We start from the raw sequence: 24,945 nt of genomic DNA on the forward strand, positions 1-24,945 counted from the left end.
GTTTTTCCATTTTTCACACTTGCTTGTTCTCTTTCACTTCCCCCGCAAAAATAAATAAAAAAGGCTGCAGTCCATCTGGGCCTTTGTAGCCTATGCATGAAGATGTACCTCATGTTTTGCATTAGCCATTCCCTGTGATATATATTTTGTGTGTTTTTAACAGGACTTCTATTTAAGAGCTGTCAAAGAGCTATCCTCCAAATCCTGAATTGTCTTTGAAATGAGTGAAGAGCTGGAAGATCAGACACCAACAGGGAAAAAAATAGAGATAAAGTCTATGAGGGTTTTTTAAACTGTTTAATAACATGTTATTTTGCTTTCCATGAAAAAGCATTGTTGACGGCCATTATTTTCTCTCACTGTGCTTGACTGTATTCCAAAGGTGAATTGCAAGTTACGAGCAGCATTGCCAATTTTAATATTTTTGAATATTGTGTTTGTTGACATTTTGACACTCTTTTGGATACAGTAGATGCAAAGCCGTTTCTTACATGAGCACATACCCATCCATGCTGTATATCACTATATGCGATTCTGATGTTAGATCCACCATATTGAGCATGATTAATATCACTATCATTCTAGTTTTGTACAAGAAGCTTTTGCAGCAACCTTTCCCTTATGCTGTATAACTTCTGTTGTGTTCTAAAAACAACAACAGAAAACATAAAAGCAGTAGAGAATTTTGTTAATTTCTCTGTTCTGTGTTTACTCTCCTTTATGTTATTACCATACATTAACACACAAAATGTAATTAATTAATGGCTTTGCAATTTCCTGAATTTAATAAGTATTTCAGAATATTTAAACGACTGGCTATTAGAAAGGACTCATCAGCAATTTTGATGTTTCCTAATTAATTTTCTGGTTCCAGCAGGAATTTAGATTACCATTTTAAGTGATTTCTGATGCTTCAATTAGTTTTCCTTAATAAGTCATTTTCAGGTTTCATGTGTAAGAAAAACATAAACATTGATAATGTGATTGACAGTGACACCGTAAAACATAATCAGATACTGGCAAGATACTTCATCAGTGTATTTAGATTTCTCTTTGAGCTGTTAAACTGATAATAGTCCCAGGAAGTGAGTAATTAACATAGAGGTTAAACAGGTGATCTCCGAATAAGGCTCACTCCAGTGAATAGCATAATATAACTCTTCTACATATAACACATTTTGAATCCAGAAGGAGAAGTAAACACCCTCCTAATGTATACAGTATCCTAATACATGTTTTACTGTTAAAATAACAACTTCTCCAAAGATAGTGCTTCCATATTTGCTCATTTCACTTCTTTCTTCTTGTAGGCCAGAACCCACTGGTTTGCTCTGTGACTCAAATAGATCTTGGCTTTCAACAAATACACAACAGGCTTACCGACATCTGCATCCCCGTTTAAGAGGCTAAAAGAATCGCTTCACACATTGTATGACCAGTCCACTTTGCATATGAAAATAAATGGAGTGTCATGTAACAAAATGTGTCCTTGCAAAGCTGTTCTTCCCAAGCAGCACATGGCAGGGGTGTCTGTAACCATGCTTGTTTTCTTTTCCTTGTCTTTACAGGAACAGTAAGCTGATATACCATGGAAAGGCTTGTCTTGTGTGTGCTGGTGTTTGGAGTGTTGGTGAAGGCACACAACTGTCCGGGTCGCTGCATTTGCCAGAACATCTCCCCAACCCTGACCCTGCTGTGTGCCAAAACTGGACTCCTGTTTGTGCCACCGACGATCGACCGCAAAACAGTGGAGCTGCGGCTGACGGACAACTTCATCACCGTCATCCGCCGGAAAGACTTCTTCAACATGACCAGCCTGGTCCACCTCACCCTGTCCCGGAACACCATCAGCCAGATCATGCCGCATGCCTTTGTGGGCCTCAAATCCCTGCGTGCCTTGCACATGGACGGCAACCGCCTGAGCGCCATCAAGAACGACCACTTCAAGGGCCTCATCAACCTCCGCCATCTCATCCTGGGGAACAATCAAATCCACCAAGTGGCGTCGGCCTCTTTCGACGAGTTTGTGGCGACCATCGAGGACCTGGACCTCTCCTACAACAATCTGCGGACTCTCCCCTGGGAAGCCATTGCCAGGATGACCAACATCAACACGCTGACGTTGGATCACAACCTCATCGACCACATCGAGGCGGGCACGTTCACCCTGCTCAGCAAGCTGGTACGCCTGGACATGACCTCCAACAGGCTCCAGAAGCTGCCCCCCGACAGCTTGTTCCAGCACGCTCAAGTCCTAACGGATGCCAAGGGCTCGAACCCTTCCTCTTTGGCGGTGAGCTTTGGTGGTAACCCCCTACACTGCAACTGTGAGCTACTGTGGCTCCGCAGGCTCACCAGGGAGGATGACTTGGAGACGTGCGCCTCCCCCGAGCACCTCATGGACAAATACTTCTGGTCCATCCAGGAGGAGGAGTTCATCTGCGAGCCTCCTCTGATCACCAAGCACCAGGCTTCTAAGCCCTATGTCATGGAAGGCCAGGGGGTGACACTGAAGTGCAAAGCAATGGGGGACCCCGACCCCGCCATCCACTGGCGCTTCCCCGACGGCAAACTGGTTCACAACAACTCCAGGACCATCCTGTACGACAATGGCACCCTGGACATTCTCATCACCACCCTGAAGGACAGCGGCTCTTTCAGCTGCGTGGCCTCCAATGCGGCCGGCATAGCCACCGCCACTGTGGAGATCAACATGATCCCGCTGCCGCTGTTTGTCAACAACACCGGCCACATGAAGGAGCCTGACCCTGGCCTCTCTGACATTACCACCTCTTCCAAGTCCGGCAGCAACGACACCAAGAACCAGGACAAGAAAGTGGTGGCTGCCGAGCTGACCTCGTCCTCCGCCGTCATTCGGTGGCCCTCTGAGCGCCACATCCCTGGCATCCGCATGTACCAGATCCAGTACAACAGCACCTCAGATGACACGCTGGTATACAGGTAAGGCTGGGGGAGAGAGCAGCAGGGTTTTTCTCACTCTTGATTCCTTACAGACCCCTCCACGTCTTCTGCTTTCAAGCTCCAGCTCCAACGAGATCTCAATCACTGTGGTTTATGGAGCCCTTAATTGAACTATTTCCTTATTAGATTTTTCCTAGCTGTTTTCTACACTCTGCAGTCTGTGTTTGGAGAAATATAATGTTTTGGGTACATCACTGCCAAGAAACACTCAATTCTTCAACTTGTTTCATGAACTGTTGCTGTTTTATAGCTGTCAAAAAAACAGGTAATAGGTAATAGGTTACAGATTAATGAAGCAAAGGCAGAGGTGGGAGGTCCATTCTCAAAGTGAGCATTCTTGCTTCAGCAGTAGAACAATTGGTAACTTTTCAGACACCTGGTTATTAAAGCACTTAAAGCAATTACAGCAAAATCAGGGGGAACTCTGAAAATCAGCACTTGGTACAAGGTAGCAGCTAATGTCATAGTGAGTTCACTATTTTAAGAAAGAAAAATGTCTTGCAAGGAAACAAGTTCAATTACAGGGTCCATTAAATATAATAACAGTAATAGTGATTAATTTCACATTTTTTGAGTGTAATACTCCCTGATGCTTGCTTAGATTAGTAAAACAAACAGTAACTGTACTGATTAAAATTTCCACTACACATTATTTTGGAAATGAAATGCATATGTCTAAAGGTACAAGCTACAAGTTGACAAAGAACAATTCAGATACACAGACATTTAAATAATTGAACAAACTGAGGTTAAACTGAGGTAGCTGCGTTGTTATTACAGCAACGTATTTTCTTTTTTTTTCAAATTCTTAATCTCAAGAAATCATTTCCTCTGTAAAAATGAATTTGTGTAGAGTAGTGAAGACTTAAATTCACCAATTTGTTTCTAAAGTTATTCTAAAGTTAACATCACTGTGCTGAGAATGAACACATCAGAGTTGTTTTGAGTGAAATGAAAAACATATTTTCTGAAATTGGAGTGCTGTGGAGATCATATCTAGGATAATATATGAAGTAGAAAAGGCAGTGTGGTTTGACACATAGTGAGAGGCCTAGAATTCAAATCAGAATAATGTACTCTTAAAACGATACAGGGCACTTAAAAAGACACTCTTCATTAAGTTTGGTCAATGCCTCTACTACAATACAATCGCTGCCATATGAGAGTAACTCTCGGTGGAATGTAGTTAAAGGAACTGAACTTCTGTAGTCTTAAACAGGAGGTTGACAAGGTATTAGATGAAAGGATCCAAAATTCTCGAAGGTACTCACACAGTTGAATCAAGGGATAACTCAACAAAGAGCTCAACCATGAAATGAGGATATGGGGTTACAAGTGGAAACTGGGAGTGGGTGGATTTGGTACAGAACATAACAGGTGCTCAGGCAATTAATCTCATGCTTGTAACCCCATATGTTCTTATGCTATCTTCCCCTGCACACTACTTTTCTGTATTATGGAGTGTGGGTTAAACCTTAGCTATTTTTTTGGACTCTACAAATGTTGGACTCATATTTTTTTAACACAGTGTGGGGTTATTGGAAACTCAAGATGAACAAAACATACCATGTTGTTGGTAATCCGAGTTGGCACTTTGCAAGCAACTGTGTCCAGAATCATCAGTATTACTCAGACAATGAGTCATGGGCAAACTGGAGTTCAGACACGAATATTGTAATTTGTTAGTGATTTCCCAAAACTGTGTCAGCAGTGTGGAGTAGTGGGTAGGGCTCTGGACTGAGTGGAAGTCTTGGGTTCAATCGCAGGTGAGGGACTCTGCTATTGTACCCTTGAGCATGATGCTTTACCTGGATTGCTCCAGTAAACCCACAGCTGTTTGAATGGGTAATTGTATATAGAGATAATATGATATATTGTAACAATTGTAAGATGCCCTGGGTAATGGTGTATACTAAGAAATAGAATATAATAATAAAATTGAATTCCCAAATTTGCCAAATAATTGCTCCGTTTTGAGATTTCAGTGAAGTTAAATGAAAATAGCAAAATCCAGCATATAGGTTGTAGAAGGTTAAAGGTTAGAGAATGACAGTACAGAAAGTGATATAAACTAAGATGATACTGATCTAACCTATGCCTCATCTCCACATCAAACCATTGGCAATCATGCTGTCTAGTAAAGCCATCTAAAACCAGCCTTAGACTGCTAACCTAAATCATGAGACAGAGTGAGACAGGCTGCTAACTACAAACAGGGATTGTTCTTATGGCGGGTGGCAGGGAGGTTGAAGTGTAAAATATGGAGCAACAGGCCTCAGTTGGAGGTGTGGGGTGGTGGGATTGTGTTCTGAGGGGACGGGAATGTGAGTTGCTATTTCTGTTGCTTGTTGATGTTGTTAGACGCAGTTTTATGAAGCGCAAATATCTCTGGGAGCTGGAATATGCAGGACAAGCTTTCCCAGCATCCCTGGTTCTTGGTGTTTGAGAATAGTCCACCTTCTAGGTTATAGTCTCTCACCCAGATATCCAGCAAAGCCCCAGAGAGCCTGATATTGCAAGGGAAGGTTAGGCAGCTCTGATGAGGACATTAAGCTACACCAGGCCTCCTCAACCTCTGATGTAGTCCACAGTTCCAGGAGGCACTGATGGGAGACCATTATCTTGAGGAAAAAATAGAAGCAGAGACTGAGTGAAAAGAAAAAACTATTTCCCTGCATAGTAAAGAGAAGGGGTTCAACCCCCCACTGCATGCAAGAGGACCAAGGGTTGTAATCTGGGTCCACCCAACCATACAGCCCTGTACCTTCAAAACATTTGGTGCTTTGGACTAAAGATCATTACTTAGTGAGTACATTAAGCTGCAGAAATGTCCTCCACTCTCTCAAGGTCTCCAGGTAGCTGTGTTTGTGTGTTGTTTTATGGCAAACATATTTCCACTAAAGAGCTTAGAGCAAGTTCGGTGTGGTAAACGTTTTGACAAAACCTCTTCAGCAGAAATGTCCTTGCGTTAAGAATAGCATATCAATACAACTATCCGCAGGCCATTGGAAGCATGCAAGTGCTTTGTTTTACTGATTGAATGTTGCTTTGTTTCTGCATCACTGTCAGAATATCTTGAGTGCACAGCGACAGATCTTTTTTTTTTGGTGGGGTAAGGGGAAGATTAAGCCAAGACCCCCCCTTAACTTTTCGCCCATGTGTGTATGATTTGGAACCTACATCTCCATGAGGCTCTCGAATTAATCTCTGCAGGCACCAGCCATTCTGCAATCTGTAATGAAGGGCTTTCTGCAAGTGGAGGAGCTGAGCAACTTCCCAATGGCAGAGAGCCGGGGTACGTTGCTAGGCAACCTCACAGGAAACTGACAACTCTTAGGAGCTGATGGGACCGATATGTGAAACCAACTGGCTGACACACACTCACACTTCCCAAACTGCAAATCTCATCGATGAAATAGATACGTCATAGATCAGATTTCATAGGCATGTGCGTGGGATAAATGCAAAGACTGCTCCATCTTTGCAGTATACACTGTAGGCCCAAAGTTTTTGTTTCGTTCTGGTGTCAGTGTTCAAACTGCTCATCAGTTCACTGCATTGCACACAAGAGGGTCTTAATATGTTAGACTCATTTATCCAGCAGAAGGAAAACATCTTTCTCTTTCGGCAACAAAAAGACACCACAAGGCTTTGAAATCAATCTCTATAAAGTGAACTGACCACATTAGGCATGCTGTGTACTTGCTAATCCTTTGTTTCAAATGGGTTTATTGTTTCCTGGCTATTAATATACAGAGGATGTGGGTGACTTTGCTTGCTAATTTAATCCCTTCATTTATCAGGTTGAGCCTTGCATTAATGTGCACAGACTACTGTGGATATATGTGGAGGCTCCTACCTGTCAACTCTCTCTTATTCCCCAGGAGTCACCCATATTTCAAACCATTTTCCCTTCACAGCTTTACTCCTATATTCTAAAGTTGTTGTCCTCACTCAAGAAACATAATGCACAGGTGTGATTCTACCAAATAATGCTGAACTGAATAGACTGAAGAAAGTGAGAATTGAGGTTATAAAATCTCCTGTATACGTCATTTTTTCCAGTATACATCAGAGATATTCACAACAACATATGGAAACATCACTGTTGACAGGAATGGTGAAAGGATGTTGAAGAATGTGCTTTCCCAAGTTGCAAGGTGTTGATAAACTCAGAGTTGTCTTTACCTAGGCGACATAACAACAAACAACTCACATCTGCACACATTAGAGCTTTTCATCTAAAAATCTGATAATGTTGCCGCACACTGCACAGCTCACCTACCAGCAATGCACTTGACCTTTTGCACCACCACAGCACACAGCAGCCTTGACCACACACTTGATACACATTCAGGTCTCTCTGTGGCCCACTGTTGTCATCACTCAGAAAAATGCTTTCAGAATCTGAAGTGTTTTCTTTCAGGGTCAGGCAAGTGAACGGAAAATAACACCCCCCAAAAAAAAAAATTGAACCTGGGTGCTATTTTCATAATCTACATTTTTTTTTTAGATCCCATTTAGGGATATGGAAATTATTATTGAAGAGGTTTTATTTTTGTACAGTTAGGGCCAGGAATAACCAACATACACTCATGTTAGAATTAGAACAAACCTATAAAAAGCTGGATTCAATATCCATAACCTCTGTCAGTTTGCCAATTTGCAAAAGAAAAAACAAAACATTTGTTGAGGTGGAGCAATGAGCAGTTAGCTGTATTTGCAAATGAATGACGGTAGAGAGATGTGGTATTTGTTTATGCTTTGCAGAACCAGGGAATGGATTTCTTTAAATCAATCATATTGCCCTTTTTGATTGTGCACAATCAATCATTACCAGGATTTTGCAGCTAGTGCACATTTGAAAGGATATAGTCTCTTTACGTCTACTGTGCTGGTAAGAGGACTGGTAAGAGGAAAACAAATCTCCAATCATAAATTGAGGCGTATTCAAAGGAAATAAAACATCAAATAAATACATTCGAAAAGTTATACTCATTCATATGCATCAAAGCCCGGAATTTCTGCAAGCACACAAACCCAGATAACCAGCTCAAAGTATTCAGTGTTTAACAAGAGTGTCTGCCTCTCCTCGGCAGCTCCTCCCACCCCATCGAGATGTGACAGCTGTGCGGCGCCTGAATTTTACTCATCTGCCGCGTGGCCCAGTGGCTGCGGCCCGTGCTCTGCTTTCTGCCATTTCCAACATCTGGATCCCTCAATGAGGAGCAATGATGAATTATAGTTAATGTTCCTGACGTAGGCCAAGGCCCATCTGTCTGAGCATCGCTGCGAACCTCCAGCCTCCACTCATTAACCCTCCTAACAGCTCAACGCCACAGCGATTCAGTTTGCTTCAGGGGTGCACTAGACTTTCCATCTGCTAACATGCTGACATCCGTAGAACACAAAATAAATAGGCTCCGGTGTAATTACTGTGTAGGTAAAAGCGACTACAATTACAAACTGCAGCGTGACCTGGACTTGGTATTTGAAAAGGTGTATTGAATGCATTTTTTCTCTCTTTCCAAAAGAACAAAACAAAAGCTTAACCTTCTCTGTATATGATTTGTAATTTGTGCATGTTATATAAAGAATTGATTCTACACTACCTTGCACTTCAAAATGTTATGTCCCTGCAGATTACAAGAACAGGCAATTAACTTTTCATCTCCCTCGCTCGCAATTGCAACCAAAGTTTTCAGTTACATCATTTGAGAGGCTGGGCTTTGGACTTCAAAGGCTCTCATTGGGTCGTATTTCTGAAGTAGGCTTCTCTGGAGCTGATATAAAAGTGAAGAGAATTTGAATCTTCAAGCATAAAACACCAAAGCTGCCAAAGTGTGGCTCTGGGTGCCGACAAAGTGCAGTCCGGGGGGGAGGCGGGGTGTCCGGGTGTCTACACGGGGCTTTATCTTAAAAAAATGTACAGCCCATAGCAGACATAAAGGCAGACTTAAAAAGAAATCTGTACAGCTGCCTGGGGTAATATTTTTTGGCCTTTCAATTCAGATTCACCACGAAATAATGAGAGAATCCAGTGGCTTTTGCAAATAGCAGGAGGTAAGGTGATGCTCAGCACGAAAAAAGCATTTGTACCCTCTGTGTCAGAAGGCAGACATACTCCATATTTCTCACATCTTACCTGAGTCATGCCCTGTTCTGAGCATTCTTCTTTGTTCTCTGCTTTATACATACATTTGCTCTCAACTGATGTGGGAAGAATGTGCTACAGTACCACGGGCCTTCAGAGGCTTGTGCAGTGCAGGTTGACTGCCCCATTGTGGATCCCTTACAGCAGCGTTTTTAAAAATCAGCTACCAGCTCAAGCTGCCGTTCAGGATTCTTTACTTCCTGCCTACCAGCCTCTGCTTCAAAGCGTTCCCCTGATTAAGCTGCACGGCACACAGAGGGAGAGAGCGAGAGAGCACTGCAGATCTGCAACCTACTGTACCGCACCCAGCTCCCCCCCGACCCCCAGCCGGGGCTGCCTGCCACTCATCTCCGCACCGTGCTCTCTCCTCCTCACCCACCATGGCACCTGTCTGACTCCTCGGCCCAGGGAGTATTGAAAATGAGGACAAGAGTGTCCTCTGCATCTCTCCTCCCCTCTCTGTCTCTCTCTGGTCGGTTCTGGCAGTGGACTTGGAACCTTATGGATGTCTGTATCTGTATTTCTGTATTATATGGTTTCCAACTATATGGTTTTTTTTCCTTTTTTCCATTTTGTTCTCTTCTTTGATCATCTCTTGGCCCCAGCCCACTGCTCAGGGCCACCCCACCCCCCACTCCCACCAGTATGTCACCTCTTACTTTAACATTTGTCTCAATAATATTCAGATGCTGAGAGCGCCGTTCTTCAGGGTCAGAACCCTACATTTCCGCTGACCTCTTTTGCATCGATGCCTTTTGACAGCAAAATGTGTTTTCCTGTATGACCAAATTAGCATTTTTTTTCAAAGGAATTCAATAGTTACTACCTAAGAGCCCAGCCCCTTGCCATATATAGTCCCCTAGAGTTTTTTATTTCTGCCTTATCTAATTTTCAAAGGATTTTAAGCACAAAGAATTTGCTTTTAAGCTGGTTATGTTGTCATGTTTTCATGCCAAAGCTATCGCGTTCATAATAATAATAGTAGTAATACTAATATTAATATCTAGCCTATAATAAATACCTTAAAGGACATGAAAGAAAAATGGGTAGTTTGAATCAAATTAAAAACATACCAACTGGTACATATTCAGAAGAACACCTGTTACTTTAACATTTACCTCAATAATATGCAAATGCTGTTCTGAAGAAAATTGTTAAATTGTTAAAAATGTTTTTTCCATAATTGGAGCCATGGACAGGAAACAAATGTCTGAACAACATGTTCTATCTTCTGCAGTACAACATTTCCTGTAAACCGCTGTGGGTATTCCTGATGAAATGGAATTGGAAAAGCTTCACTCCGTCTTTGTTTAAGGAACACACGGTTTGAATTGCAGTGGTCTCAAAGACATCACAACACTAGAGGCATGTCAGAGTATAACATTATATAACAGACACATAGAGGAGAGGATTTGACATGAACATCTACATTAATGATCATGGTAATGTAAAGTATTTTTATAGCTTTTTTTCTAGTGTTGTCCTGTCACTTAAGAATGGAAAATACATTAAAAAATGATTCCTTATTCCAGAAACTCATTACAATTAATTGTAAGAAAGATATTAAAGTTCAGCTGGTAATTAAGTCCCATCTTCAGTCCAATATTTTATATATAGTAAAATATACATTTTAATTTACTACTGTACTAATTTGTAGATGTATAACCTCTCATACACATGTATATGTTCAAAATATAATCTAACAGTATAATACATATAATAACCTTCCTTTGGAATTTGCAGTATATTATTTTATTTAAATTGTTTAGTTTTGTTCTTGTTTTATGATCATACTGAATGGTTTCTGCAGCTATATGTATGGAATAAGGTGTGCATGGTGGAGTATTGGGCAATTTGGATTATTCTCAGACAGATACTTCCTGTCTAAAAAATCACACATTTGAATTTGTCATTTGTAAATCATTTTCCAATGTACTTTGCCTGCATTCCTTTGATACTTTAAAATACTGTCTAATTTAGTTTGATGCTATCTGAAAAATAAAATATAAACACATTTCAACTCTTCTATTGACTATTCAGAAAGTACTCACAGCTTCTGTTCATATTTTTCAAAAATACCAATGCTGTTTGAATACAAATCCAGCATTTTATTTTTGTCAAAGCCATCCTACCTTGTTGCAAACTTTGCTATTCTTTACTGCAACATTTCTCTGAAGTTCTATATAATTATTGCAGAATCACTCAGACTCAAGGTATTCTTTTCACAGTATAATACAAAAGACAGTTGATGTTTTTATCTGCCAGATACTCCCACTCCACTCCAGATACTGTAAATCAAGGCTAATTCAATGCAATGATGATGTATTTCAGTAAATGCTTGGATAACAAGAGCAAATAGCAGGGTTCTTAGACCAATTGCCTTGCGAATTTGTTTATGTAATGTGCTTGTAATGATCTTTGCACTGTTTATATCCTGATGAGCTTTTGACCTGTTTGAGTTCAATGGCAATCATTTTCTAGGAGTTATTTGTTTTTCTTGTACAGGGTGTGTTCCTTGAGGTGGCTCTCTGTCTGAAGCCTCTCACAGCTGTTAAACAAACATCTTTCTCCAAACAAAGATGGGATTTAACCATCTGTAGTTGGTGTTTCTCCAGCAGCTGGCTGGGAGAAACTGCAGACAGACAGCAGCCTCAAGGACAGGGATAAATTACACTGATTCCTTTAAAAACGTGTCAGAATGTGTGGAGATAAAAATAATATTCATAGGCACGTTACCTAAGCAGTTGAATCAACAATTTATTTTAATTTAAAAAAAAAAACTCAGCTAATAGTTTTTTTTTTTTTTTTTTTTTTAATAAAGCTTAACAGAAACTTATAACACTATAAGATTGCGTACTTGTATGTTGTGATATGTTGTGAGTAAACGGGAAAGTGATTAAACACAGACGAGGATTTAGATTCTAGAGAAAAATAGCAACTGGAAAGCAATATTTTGATTTCAGCATTCTCCACTGCACATCAAGGACATCCCAATCAGATCCTGGATAATCTTTTTTTTTTATTATTATTTATGGGGCAGGGTTCTACAGTTACTGAAATCATGAAAACTAACATAAAATGGAAGAGACACGATTTGAAAAGGACCCTGTATGGGCATGGCTCTGATGTAGATAGACGTCCTCATATATTCTGTCTCTTTCAGGATGATTCCATCATCCAGCAAGACGTTCCTGGTGAATGACCTGGCGGCAGGCCGGGAGTACGACCTGTGTGTCCTGGCGGTGTACGACGATGGGATCACCTCTCTGACGGCCACCCGTGTGGTGGGCTGCGTCCAGTTCAACACAGCCAGCGAGAACAGCCAGTGTCGCTTCATCCACAGCCAGTTCCTGGGTGGCACCATGATCATCATCATTGGTGGCATCATCGTGGCCTCCGTGCTGGTCTTCATCATCATCCTGATGATCCGCTACAAGGTCTACAACAACCAGGACGAGCACTGCAAGGCCAAGGTGAGCCACGGCTGCTCTCAGACCAACGGCAGTCAATCAGCCATGCAGCGTTCGGCCTCCAAGCAGACAGAGGACGCTCACGAGCTCCATGACCTCAGTAAGGAGGCCAAGGAGTGCAAGATGCTGGTGCTGAAGGTGGACTGCGAGAAACGTGAAAGCCCCCCTGCCACCACCGCCATCCTGGAGGTGGAGCTGCCCCCCATCCCCGCTGAGAAGAAGAAGAAGAGGCGCACCAGTCTGGACGTGCAGCCCACCACTGCTGCTACCGCTGCGCTCTTCTCCTCCGAGGATGCCCAGACTGACAGCAGCCTGACGGGCTCCACCATGTCCCTCTGCCTGATCGGCCCCAACGCCGGCAGCAAGGAGGCTCCCCGGCTCAGGGACAAAAAGAGCGCCTTGGCCAACATAGGTCTCCTGCCCAGCGACATCGCAAGAACTCGGCACCGGTTCTCCTTCGATGGTGACTACTCCCTGTTTCAGAGTCACAGTTACCCGCGGAGAGCAAGGACGAGAAGACACATGTCCTCCACCCAGCTAAACGTGGACTCTTCGCCACTGGCCAACCGAAGGGTGACCTTCAGCAGCACAGAGTGGATGCTGGAGAGCACGGTTTGAACACTCACCTGATCGCCAACCTCCGTCACTTTTTTTTTTTGGTCCAGTTCCTGAGGAGGGGGCCCCAGGCCAATGTCAACTCTTTATGCAGCAGTGCCTTATTTCCACAGACGTACCAATGGGGGATGCTGCTAAGTTTGATCTTCTTGTTCCTTTTGACATGAGCTTTTGGGATTATTTTTTTTCTATGTACAACTACAATACGGTGCGATGCGGTAAATGGAGATGACTGTTTTCCCTTTTATCTATGAAACAAAAAGCACACAAACACACACACACACTTACACACATACACAATAAAGGAAGTAAAACACCAGATAGAAGAGTTCAAATGAAATCCTTGCCCATAAGATTCTTTCCAGACTCATGCACAGAAGACACGAGATACCAAGGACAAGTATTGTACCAGTCTATACAAAATGTAAAAAAGCCAATGCAAAACAAAAATAAAAATAAATCTATACACATACCAGTAAAAGAAAATACATATTCGCAAACAGAGAGAGGGACTGACCAAACCGCTGGACTCTGTGTTCCTGAACATGACTGTATGATATCAATAGGTATTGTATCTGGCTGGTCTAGATAAAATCAAAACAAAAATATCTCTATATATAAAAAATATCTGTGTATGTGTATTAAATATATAAGTAAGTCATAAGGCACATGACTTTTTAAAAAAAGCATTTGAGTGTTGACCACAAGTTTTTACATTAAAAACCTGTGCCATCACATGTTCCCCTTTATTTAGTATTTTAAAGTTTGGACCACGTATACCTTGAAAGAGGGTATTAAAAGATTTTGTGTGGGTTACCAATGGTTTGTGTTATTTCCTTTTTTCTCCATTATATGCATATTTTAAAGTATGATCTGATTTTAGAGAGAATTTCAGTTTGAGGTGACATTAAAATATGATTCAGTATCAGTTTTTACCAGTCTAGGAAGGAAGTACAAAGGGGATTATTATTTACCTAATTCTTTTTGGAATGATGAGTCACTTAAAATACTGCGTGACATATTTAAATTTACTCACCAGCAAGAATGAATTGAATCCACTATTTACTGGTACAGTATCACACCTCCTTTGGTACTTTTAATAGAAGAAGACAGTATTCCTTATTCCTAAAAGCTTTGCTATTTCCAGGCAAAAAAGCTATTGGTAAAGTACATTTTTAATAATTTGTTTTGTATTTATTGGGTGATTGATTGAATGTTTGTCTACTGTTTTTTGTTGTTTTATATTCAGACTTACTTCCTACAGTCTCTTTGTGCTGTTGTCCAAATTGTATCAAATTGTGTGCTCTAGTCAACAGTCTCTACTAGTGCAAAGAGAGTAAAGGGAATGATACTTTAACCCGCATATTTATGATTTACACATATGTCCTCTTCCACGAGTAAGGGCACAACGGAGCAGACAAACTCCGACATGTCTTGTCACCTAGTTTCTCTCAGCTTTGCAAAGACAGAAAGATTAGCATTTTGCGACGTCAGGGATGGTGCTGACATCTTGGATGTCAAAGTCTGACATAAATTCAATTAAACCTCTAGTGAACAAACGCGAAAAGAAAGGACTGGACTGTCAGAAAAAAACACTATTATCCGTAGAGGACATGTAATGCTATAATCCACAGTGATGCTAAAAAGCAAGAAAAATAATACCCCCCCACCCAAATATAACATAATAACATAGTGCTGTACATCACCACTTTTACATTCTGTTTAAGTAACAAGGTGGTAATTTGTATTCTCCTTGTTCACATCCTAAAAAAGGTTTTTAGATTTGAAAGAGACATCTAATTTGATCACTTTCAAGATGTCAGCTTGCATTTATGAGAGGAGTTTTGTCCTGGAGGCTGCTGTCTATCTGACGTCAACTAACAGCTGCTGGAGAAACTTATTTTTCTAAATCTTAATCTGATGGAAGTCCCTGCAGCTGGCATTTCTGCAGCTGCTTTGGGAGATAGACAGCAGCCTTGCGGACACTCCCACTGTACAAATACAAGCTGACATTTTGAAAGAGACTGAATTAGACATGCACCTTATACATTGATACACTTGTGGGAACAATATTAGTTAGTGAAAGTCAACACATTATCTTGTGAAGCCTAAAACATACAAGAACATTGTAGGCAGTGGTAAATACATACAGCTGAAACAAAATTTGACAAAAGTAATCTGACAAGTCTTCCTTTGCAAATAAGTGATTATACCATGTAGAGCTTGTTTATTTGAATAATATTTTTCCCCTGTCTTTACTTTACATTTTACGCACAAAGCAGGAAGTGCAAAAGAGTGGCTCAAGGAAAATAGGTCCTGACCTGACCTCAAATCTCCTAGAACACCTCTGGGAAGAACTGGAACAGTGATTCAGGAAGACCAGCTTCTTCTCACTGCACAGTGTTCCCTCATCCATCTATCAAAAGGAGTTCAGCAGTCATTCAAGTTAAGAGAGGAACATCACTCTATTGAATACATTGTAAACAGTTGTCTCTGGTATGTGTCTGTTTTCCCCTGTCCAGTGGTTACTTATTTGAAAGGGAATTCCATATAATGTAATATATGAGTGCAACTGTAATGCTGTTAAAAAAAATGACACTGTGATTAAAGAGTGTATATAAGGACTTCAAAATTAGGCACAGAAAAAAAAACGTTTAAAAGGATGTGCTTAGAGATGACAGATACTTGCTAGGTTTGAACGGATCATCACCTAAAGAAATTCCTCTTTGCATTTCTTATTAAATAATTTGATGTATTTGCCCTTAAACTGGTTTGTGTTCAGTGACATACAACAGAAATCAGAGTGCTCCACAATTAACAGAGCTCTATAGCTGGGGGGGGAATTGGCACCAGTGGAGCTAATCCATCATGCATATCTAAAATATATTAAACAGAAAACAGTTAGGTGTGTGAATTATTGAAGATGGTCCCTTCAGTGGAGATGGGAAAGCAACTATGTGTGTTATAATATTGACAGTGTCCCCCCAGTTTTGAAATGAAACCAATGTATGGGCTCAAATTAGCGCCATAAGTATCACATAATATATATATATATATATATATATATATATATTATATATATATATATATATATACTCACCTAAATGATTATTAGGAACACCATACCAATACTGTGTTTGACCCCCTTTAGCCTTCAGAACTGCCTTAAATCTACGTGGCATTGATTCAACAAGGTGCTGAAAGCATTCTTTAGAAATGTTGGCCCATATCGATAGGATAGCATCTTGCAGTTGATGGAGATTTGTGGGATGCACATCCAGGGCACGAAGCTCCCGTTCCACCACATCCCAAAGATGCTCTATTGGGTTGAGATCTGGTGACTGTGGGGGCCAGTTTAGTACAGTGAACTCATTGTCATGTTCAAGAAACCAATTTGAAATGATTCGACCTTTGTGACATGGTGCATTATCCTGCTGGAAGTAGCCATCAGAGGATGGGTACATGGTGGTCATAAAGGGATGGACATGGTCAGAAACAATGCTCAGGTAGGCCGTGGCATTTAAACGATGCCCAATTGGCACTAAGGGGCCTAAAGTGTGCCAAGAAAACATCCCCCACACCATTACACCACCACCACCAGCCTGCACAGTGGTAACAAGGCATGATGGATCCATGTTCTCATTCTGTTTACGCCAAATTCTGACTCTACCATCTGAATGTCTCAACAGAAATCGAGACTCATCAGACCAGGCAACATTTTTCCAGTCTTCAACTGTCCAATTTTGGTGAGCTTGTGCAAATTGTAGCCTCTTTTTCCTATTTGTAGTGGAGATGAGTGGTACCCGGTGGGGTCTTCTGCTGTTGTAGCCCATCCGCCTCAAGGTTGTACGTGTTGTGGCTTCACAAATGCTTTGCTGCATACCTCGGTTGTAACGAGTGGTTATTTCAGTCAAAGTTGCTCTTCTATCAGCTTGAATCAGTCGGCCCATTCTCCTCTGACCTCTAGCATCAACAAGGCATTTTCGCCCACAGGACTGCCGCATACTGGATGTTTTTCCCTTTTCACACCATTCTTTGTAAACCCTAGAAATGGTTGTGCGTGAAAATCCCAGTAACTGAGCAGATTGTGAAATACTCAGACCGGCCCGTCTGGCACCAACAACCATGCCACGCTCAAAATTGCTTAAATCACCTTTCTTTCCCATTCAGACATTCAGTTTGGAGTTCAGGAGATTGTCTTGACCAGGACCACACCACTAAATGCATTGAAGCAACTGCCATGTGATTGGTTGGTTAGATAATTGCATTAATGAGAAATTGAACAGGTGTTCCTAATAATCCTTTAGGTGAGTGTATATATATATATATATATATATATATATATATATATATATATATATATGATGTTGAGATCAAAATTTAAAAAATCGAATGCAAAATGTATAGAATTGTAAACAAAAAAAATGTATTGAAAGCAAAAAAACAAAACAATCTTGAAAGCAAAAAATGTTAAATCAAGAGCAAAACTCGCCTGCAGTCCCTGTCTGTGGCTGCGATGCTGCGATCTTTGCTTTCGCGCCGGTTTCTTTGCTTTCGATTTATTTTTTTCGTTACGAGTTTTGGCGCCGTTTTGTCGTGAGGGCGGGATTTACAGGGAGGCGGGGATCCTGGGTCTCCATTGGTCCAGCAGGTTTGAGTGACGGTTCTTCCTGACCCAATCAGTGATCAGGTGGGCTGCTCTGGTGATTCTGGGTGGGATGCGAATCCACTGCCTCGGTTTCAACAGCAGCGCCGGTTCAGCGACTCATTAAACCCCCTGTCTGCGCAGACCTGCAGCCAAGAGCTGCACAATCACTGGATCACCGCCATTAGAGCCCAACATACAGCACTGAAACACAACACAGGATCCACCTGCTCCGTGCACAGTAACATGTTTAATATCATGTTCATATGAATGTCACCTGCAGAAGCACTTTAATTCAGCTGCTCAGATAACAGCGCCAGACTGATGGAGATCACGTCATTAGCAAGAGGCAAATGGAGGGGCATCGTATTCATTAAGAGCATGTGATGTCCCAGTTTATGTTTAGGTAAGAAACGCACACACACATACATAATACACACAAAGCATGCTTTGTTTATAATTAAATTCCATGTAGTTGCGCCACTCAGTCTATGGGTCAGTCAGCGGTGACGTCAGATGTGTTGCAGAGTGACTGTCAGACCAGCCCACCTGATCACTGATTGGGTCAGGAAGAACCGTCACTCAAACCTGCTGGACCAATGGAGACCCAGGATCCCCGCCTCCCTGTAAATCCCGCCCTCACGACAAAACGGCGCCAAAACTCGTAACGAAAAACAATATATCGAAAGCAAAGAAACCGGCGCGAAAGCAAAGATCGCATCATCGCAAGCAAAGACAGCGAATGCAGGCGAGTTTTGATCGCGATTTAACATTTTTTGCTTTCAAGTTTGTTTTTTTTTGTTTACAATTCTATACATTTTGCATTCGACTTTTTAATTTTTGATCTCAACATCAATTTTTTTCTCAAGTTTTTTTTGTTTACAATATTTTTTAATTTGAATGCGATACTTACGGCGCTAATTTGAGCCCATGCCGATGCCCCTGTATGCATATATGTATGTAACCCAAAGACCCAAGATCTAAACTACACATCTGCGACAATGGGACAATTTCATTTTGGGTAAGCCAGTTTGTATCTGTACAAATGTACCTATTCTCTTTTGAAGAAAGTGAACCCAATCACACAAGGTACAAAAAGTTGAAGGTTTATTATAGTATCAAAGTCCTTTTCTTGTTTTTTCCATTGCAATGTCACTGTAAAACATGTATGTGTTGCAAACGTTTCTCTTCAGGTTGTGGCACAGCAGCCTGTTGTAATGAGAGGAGCGTCTGGCAAACTTCCTGTTTTCACGTACAGCTCCCTAAGCGTTTGGTGATGCGACATTACCACTTAATCCAGTTTTTATGTTTGTAGTTTTGCAAAGTTGATTTGTATATAGTCTTTGTTATGATAAACAATGCATGTATAACAAAAAATATCTTCCAGCATCTTCCAGCGGTTGTGACAGGTAAATAAAACAAATTGCTTTGTACTAAAATTGCTTTAAAAATATAATTTAATGCAAGTATTATCTCTACTTTTTTTTAATGATCTATGAGTTAAGGTGACATTTCGAGATGCTATAATTCAGTACTTACAGTGCGGGAGAGGTTTTGCACGGCCGTTTACTTCCTGTTGCAATGAAATGAAATGAGGCAATCCGTTACGTCACATTGAACAAACCCAGCGTGTATATTTTGAAGTTACTCTTTCCTTTTTAAACAGAAATATTTCCCTGCGTGCTGAGAATGACACGAAAGACGCTGGGATTACAATGTTCATTCCGTGGACATATTCAATTCAAGGATAATTGAATTAGGCGTTTGCTAAAAAGGACAATAATATTAAGACCTATATACACAAAATGAACCGTTTGTATAAATTGCAGTATGGTTGTAATTATGCAGGCATGACACAGTTAAACGGCAGGGGGTAGAAACTGTTTGTATTTGTAGTTTGATTTGGCTATGGCAGAACAGGACTGTGGTTTACTACCTCATCATCAATAACAATGCATGGTCCTACAGCTTGGACATTGGTTTTGAATATCTGCTCCATAGAAGAGAGTGCCACCTACTGCTCCACTAACAAAACAGTGTATTATTATTATTATTATTATTATTATTATTATTATAGAATAAACCTTCAAGAATATACTATTGCTGTGGTTATTTTCATTGTGCAGTTTAATCTTCCACATCTCTCTCAATTACTGCTAATTTGTGGTTGTTCTAGAATTCAATCTCAATTCAAACACGGAGGAATTCTTTCATTATTTCTGGAGATCTGCTGCTCTGGGTATTTTTGTTTCTGTCGTCTTGTTAACATCCTCTGCATAAGTAATGTGGAAGTTTGCAAGGGATGTATCTTTTATTTTTTACCATTTTACTTAAGATGTATGTAGTTATTACATTCTGTTACATTGGAATAATATATTTCTGCTAGGCTTGTTAAAATGTTGCAACATCTGCATCACACTGGGTACTTAAGGGTTAAAGCATGCCAAAGCTGGCAAGGTTAGCTTTAAATTTGAATTAGAACGCACTTTCTCCTCCTTTGTGAAATTGCACTCTGACCACCCTGTTCATTTTAATAAATGGAAATGTCTAAAATTATTAGAGCATCTAAATGCAGCTCCCATGGACCTTCATTCCTCTCTTCCATCACTGTCCAACCTATCTGAACTGCAGCAGAATGAAACATATATATGTCTTCTGAATGTTGCTGTTGGTTTTAACCCTATCAAAAAAGTGAGACAAAGAACTTAAAGGCAGTGGAACAGAAAAGCTACAGGTTCATGTGTGACACTTTCCAGATCACAAATTGCTGGCAAACAGTGACAAAAGAAACACAACTTTCCTGCATAAATGTTATAAAATGCCTAAGGACAAAACAGTCTTGTTCTTCTGACAAAAAATCAGACAAATGGTTAATTTAGTTCTAATTGTACTTCAATTTTGTTACATACGTTGTTGTTTCAGAACCTGGTTTTTATTAATTATCTCTATGTTTGGAATGTAATACAGCTAATGAAGACTTAATATTTGCTACTGGTTTAATGTTTTTGAGGATGACTTCAGCATGAAAAGGAGGACTTACAGAAATGCCCCAAAATCAATGGGTAGCAGTAGTTTATTTTTGTATTCTAAGACAAACATACTTGGAGGGGTGGCATATGTGCCAGCTTAGTTATTGCATTTTTTAAGTCAATTTGAGAGAAAGAAAGCACTCTTCTGTAGGAGAGGGGTCTGTCCAGGGTGGCGAACACTGTTGTCATCTCCCTCTGAAATCAGTCTGGTCCGTTAATGAAGTTAAAGCCTCTCTTTACAAAGTCACTTTCTGAAAACACAGCAGGGCCCCTCAGCCAGAGAGACCAAAGCAGCCCTCAGCATCAAAAATTCAAAAGGATTTATTTAGCCTGTGCATGTGTTTAAATTCAACACATTCAATTTGGAGGAATCACAGTGTGTAAGCTGCTCTGTGCACACATTGTGGAAATAATTTTCTGAATAATTTATAAAAAGTCATAGTGTTTTTTTTATTATTATTTTGTTTGGCTCAAATGTGGGAGGTAGGAGGTGCTGATTACGTTCCAGGATTTCGCAGCCTTGCACTCAGGGTTCACTCGATTTATCATTCACTGGTTTCACCATTGATCAAACGTCTGTCAGTCAGTACTTGTTTTTTCTTGCAGGAAGGTGATTAAATTAAGGACTTTCTAATTTAAAGCAACCATTTCAGTGGACCTTTTCTGGTTTTGTTTTCTTTTCAAGTGAAATAAGTGTTTAACTTATATGTTTAATCATCTACTGACATACCTTGGTGGAAGTTGCCAGGGTTTTGAGCAGTGGCATATCGTGACCATTAACAATGCATGCATCCGGGGGTTGTCACATATCAACCCTTTAAAGCTTTTTAAACTGACAGATATCACTTGATGGAGGTGATGTCTCAAGGAAAGTACTAAATGGAATTGATTTGTAGTGGATAAATCAGTGGATTTAAACTTTACTCTAATCAAGTTGCTTTTATTCACATAACCTTGCATATCTAGCAAATGCAGTGTAGTCTTAATAAATATCAATTTACAGAGAAGGTCTTAACTTGTGGTTTCACAAGATCAGTAATAAACCTATTTCTGAAATCAGCGCTTGCATAAAAAAAAAAAAAAAAACATCACTGACCAGTTTTGTCTCAGTTGTCAGTTTTGTGATACCTGTAGATTTACTTTTTTATGGAATGAGAGGTGATGATCCCATGCATGCATGCTGGCCTTCTTATCTATCACGGCACTACACAGGTTTTCAGATGTATTCGAAGAGTCTGTATGGCAGTGTCACTGTAGATGGTATTATAGACGACAAATGACCAAATTTATCAATAAGCTGATTTAAACCCAGATCTGATAACTTCTGAGACATTGACACTACATATCCACACTATGATGCCATCAACTGTTTTCTACCTCTTATATTCCGTACTGTGCTCTCTTTTTAAAAATAGAAGTAATAAAAGCTAACTTTAAGACTTTGATTTCATTTGGTTTAACGATACAAAGAATAAGCCTACGAGGCCTTTATTGTGAAACAAAAGTGTGTCGAGTATGCAGTTATAGGAAAACCCTTTATTTTGTAGTAGGCGTACATGTTTGCCTGCTCAGATCATTAAACAGACAGCAGTGCTGACTGATGGATATATTACTTTTGCGTATATATGAGATCTATATGTTTGAACGAAAGCATGCATGAATCAGTTCAAACAGAGGGAGCCATATGGTACATATGCAGAGATATCCACCTAAACAAACACTACCGGAGAAACATGGCAACACAGATTGTGAGTCTCCAGAAATAATTCATCGGTTGTGTTATGTGCTTCTACTTCACTTTTTTGTACCCCTTTTTGGCTCTTGTGTTACTTGCAAAACTCTGCATTGTTACAGGCATTCCCCATCTCCCAGAGTAATAAATCCTCTGGAAGATTGAAATTGAGTTTGACACTCCTATTCAAGACAATGAAGGATGGTGGCTCTATTTGTCGTCGATGGTCTAATTCTTGTTGAATCTTTCAAGCCTGTGTGAAGAATAGCGTAGGGTCACTTTCTCTGTCCATTTTATACTAAGTGTACTGATATAGTGTAGTCTTCGTGTGCCAAGGTTTTCCTAAATTGTGTAACCCAGTTGAGCTATTCTAGTTAGAGATAACACTCAAAATAATAGAATTAGAATAGAATAGAAGCTTTGGTAAAAGAAAACTAGGACATTATGGAGTTTTGGTTGTTTTTTTTTTCTGGCAGAAATGTCATACAGCACAGATTTCATAAAAGGGGCCTAGATATATTGTTACAGAATGCAGTTTTATTACTGTTGTGATTTTTGAATTGAATCTGCAATAATATGCAATATTTAATATCTCACTTTCATTACTTCCCCCCAATGTTTAATCACAAGTGATTGTCTAATTAGTTAATGTCTTAAGTCAGTCAGATTCCTTGCTTTAAAATATATTCACTGAAGTCACTTTTGAAAGTAATATTTTACATTCAAATTCAAAGTCATTCTTGTCTTTTTCTTTGCTCAAGGAATACAAATGCATGCAAGAATAGTGACTGTTTTACCTAGAACATGTTTCTGACTGCAAATATACTAACAAAGACTGCAGGGGCAAATGTCAGCTCCTAGCGACAATTTTGTGTACATGTGCAGGATGGAAAGAAAGAAAAAGAAAAACAGTTGTTTTTCAACTGGGCAAATCAACTCCTATGTGCTGTTAAATTCAGTTCACCCTTGAAATTGTTCTCACTGACAGTTCATGTATCGCTGTCTTCTCTGATAATCTTATCATGTAAGGTAACTGAATTCCACACTGCTTTAAAATTAGATTTTCTTTTCCACTAAAATCTTTTGTTATAATCTAGATATTTGTAGAAAATATAAGATTTCAGTCTTGGCGAATCATGAAACAGATTTGGCTTTCATGTAGTTTTAATTGTGATTCAGACATAGGAAATGTGCACCCTATTTCTTAAGCAAAAAATCCTGGTTAGCATTTTTAAACCCAGTTCAATAGGTTGCCTTATTGATTCTTTCTAACATCTGTGTTAAGCAGGACTTCCTTAATATAACAAAACATTGCCTGATTCACTTTGCTGACATTTTCTCATAAATGCGATCTGAGGTGGTATTGCCCAGCGTTATTGCATAGCTCAACCGTTACAGGCATTGCTTTCTTGGATTATCACCAAGGATATTGGAAGAGTAAAGAGATGATATGATCAACACTTCACCCACTGGTATAAGCCATGAATGGATTTTATTAGCACTGCACAGCTTTGGTGATTACATGAAGCACCAGGTTTTAGTAGGTGTATTGCTACAGTTGGGAGCTTTATAGAGTCTTGAGCCATTTTTAGACCTCTTGCTTGATAACATTCTTTCATAAAGCCTTGATGTTTGTTTATGCCGGTAGGTTACACAATCTGACCCATGGAGTACCAAACAGTCATTTTTCCATTTATTTTCTGGGAGCTGTTCCGAATGAGATCATTAGCAAAGCTTGCAAGTTGTTTCCTTGCTGAATGCTTTGAATGTGATCGTGTGTGATTTGTGCAATTTCCTTTTGTTCTTAATGTACTGTACCCAATTAAAAATAATAATAATAACATTCAGTGTGTGTGGAAAAAATACAGCTTACATGGGGAGACGATTCACATCTCTTTTAATAAGACGCACAGGCAGTGCCTTTCAGTGTGAAAGGTATGAAAGGTGTTCATTTATTTATTTTATGTATTTATCTATTGATTCATTCATTCCTCTGAGCTCCATGTAAACATTGCAGACACTCAAATAGAGCTTTGACCAACAAACTCTGAATGACAATGAATGGCAACAAAATAGATCTGATGAACTAGTAATCTGGCAGTGTTTAGACCGAACCAAGGCCAGCTCCCCTGTCTCTGGGCCATGGTTTGAGCAGATCGGTTAAAGAGGTGTCCAGTTTGGGGAGAGGAGGGTTGGTTAGTGAGGAATGCCACTGACACAATCAGGTAGCACAAGAGCTCCATCAACCTGGGAATGGATGTAGACAGACAACCATAACACTATAAAGGATTGTACATTTTGCTTAGTAAAGGATTTCA

General features: G+C 40.1%; 1 protein-coding gene across 1 annotated transcript; it reads left to right on the top strand.

The window, feature by feature from the left end:
* Positions 1-1,571: 1,571 nt before the first annotated feature.
* On the top strand, positions 1,572-14,037 carry lrfn1 (leucine rich repeat and fibronectin type III domain containing 1). The gene is made up of 2 exons (XM_066703988.1): positions 1,572-2,961; positions 12,300-14,037. Exons 1-2 carry the CDS (start codon positions 1,589-1,591, stop codon positions 13,222-13,224), a joined length of 2,298 nt encoding a protein of 765 aa, XP_066560085.1. The 5' UTR covers positions 1,572-1,588; the 3' UTR covers positions 13,225-14,037.
* Positions 14,038-24,945: the final 10,908 nt, after the last annotated feature.

The sequence above is a fragment of the Amia ocellicauda genome, chromosome 5, assembly GCF_036373705.1.
Source record: "Amia ocellicauda isolate fAmiCal2 chromosome 5, fAmiCal2.hap1, whole genome shotgun sequence".
Taxonomy (NCBI): Eukaryota; Metazoa; Chordata; class Actinopteri; order Amiiformes; family Amiidae; genus Amia; species Amia ocellicauda.

Coding starts and splice junctions, on each gene's coding strand:
- lrfn1 (XM_066703988.1), top strand. CDS start 1,589: ATGGAAAGGCTTGTCTTGTGTGTGCTGGTGTTTGGAGTGTTGGTGAAG. Junction 2,962..12,299: donor GATGACACGCTGGTATACAG/GTAAGGCTGGGG, acceptor TGTCTCTTTCAG/GATGATTCCATCATCCAGCA.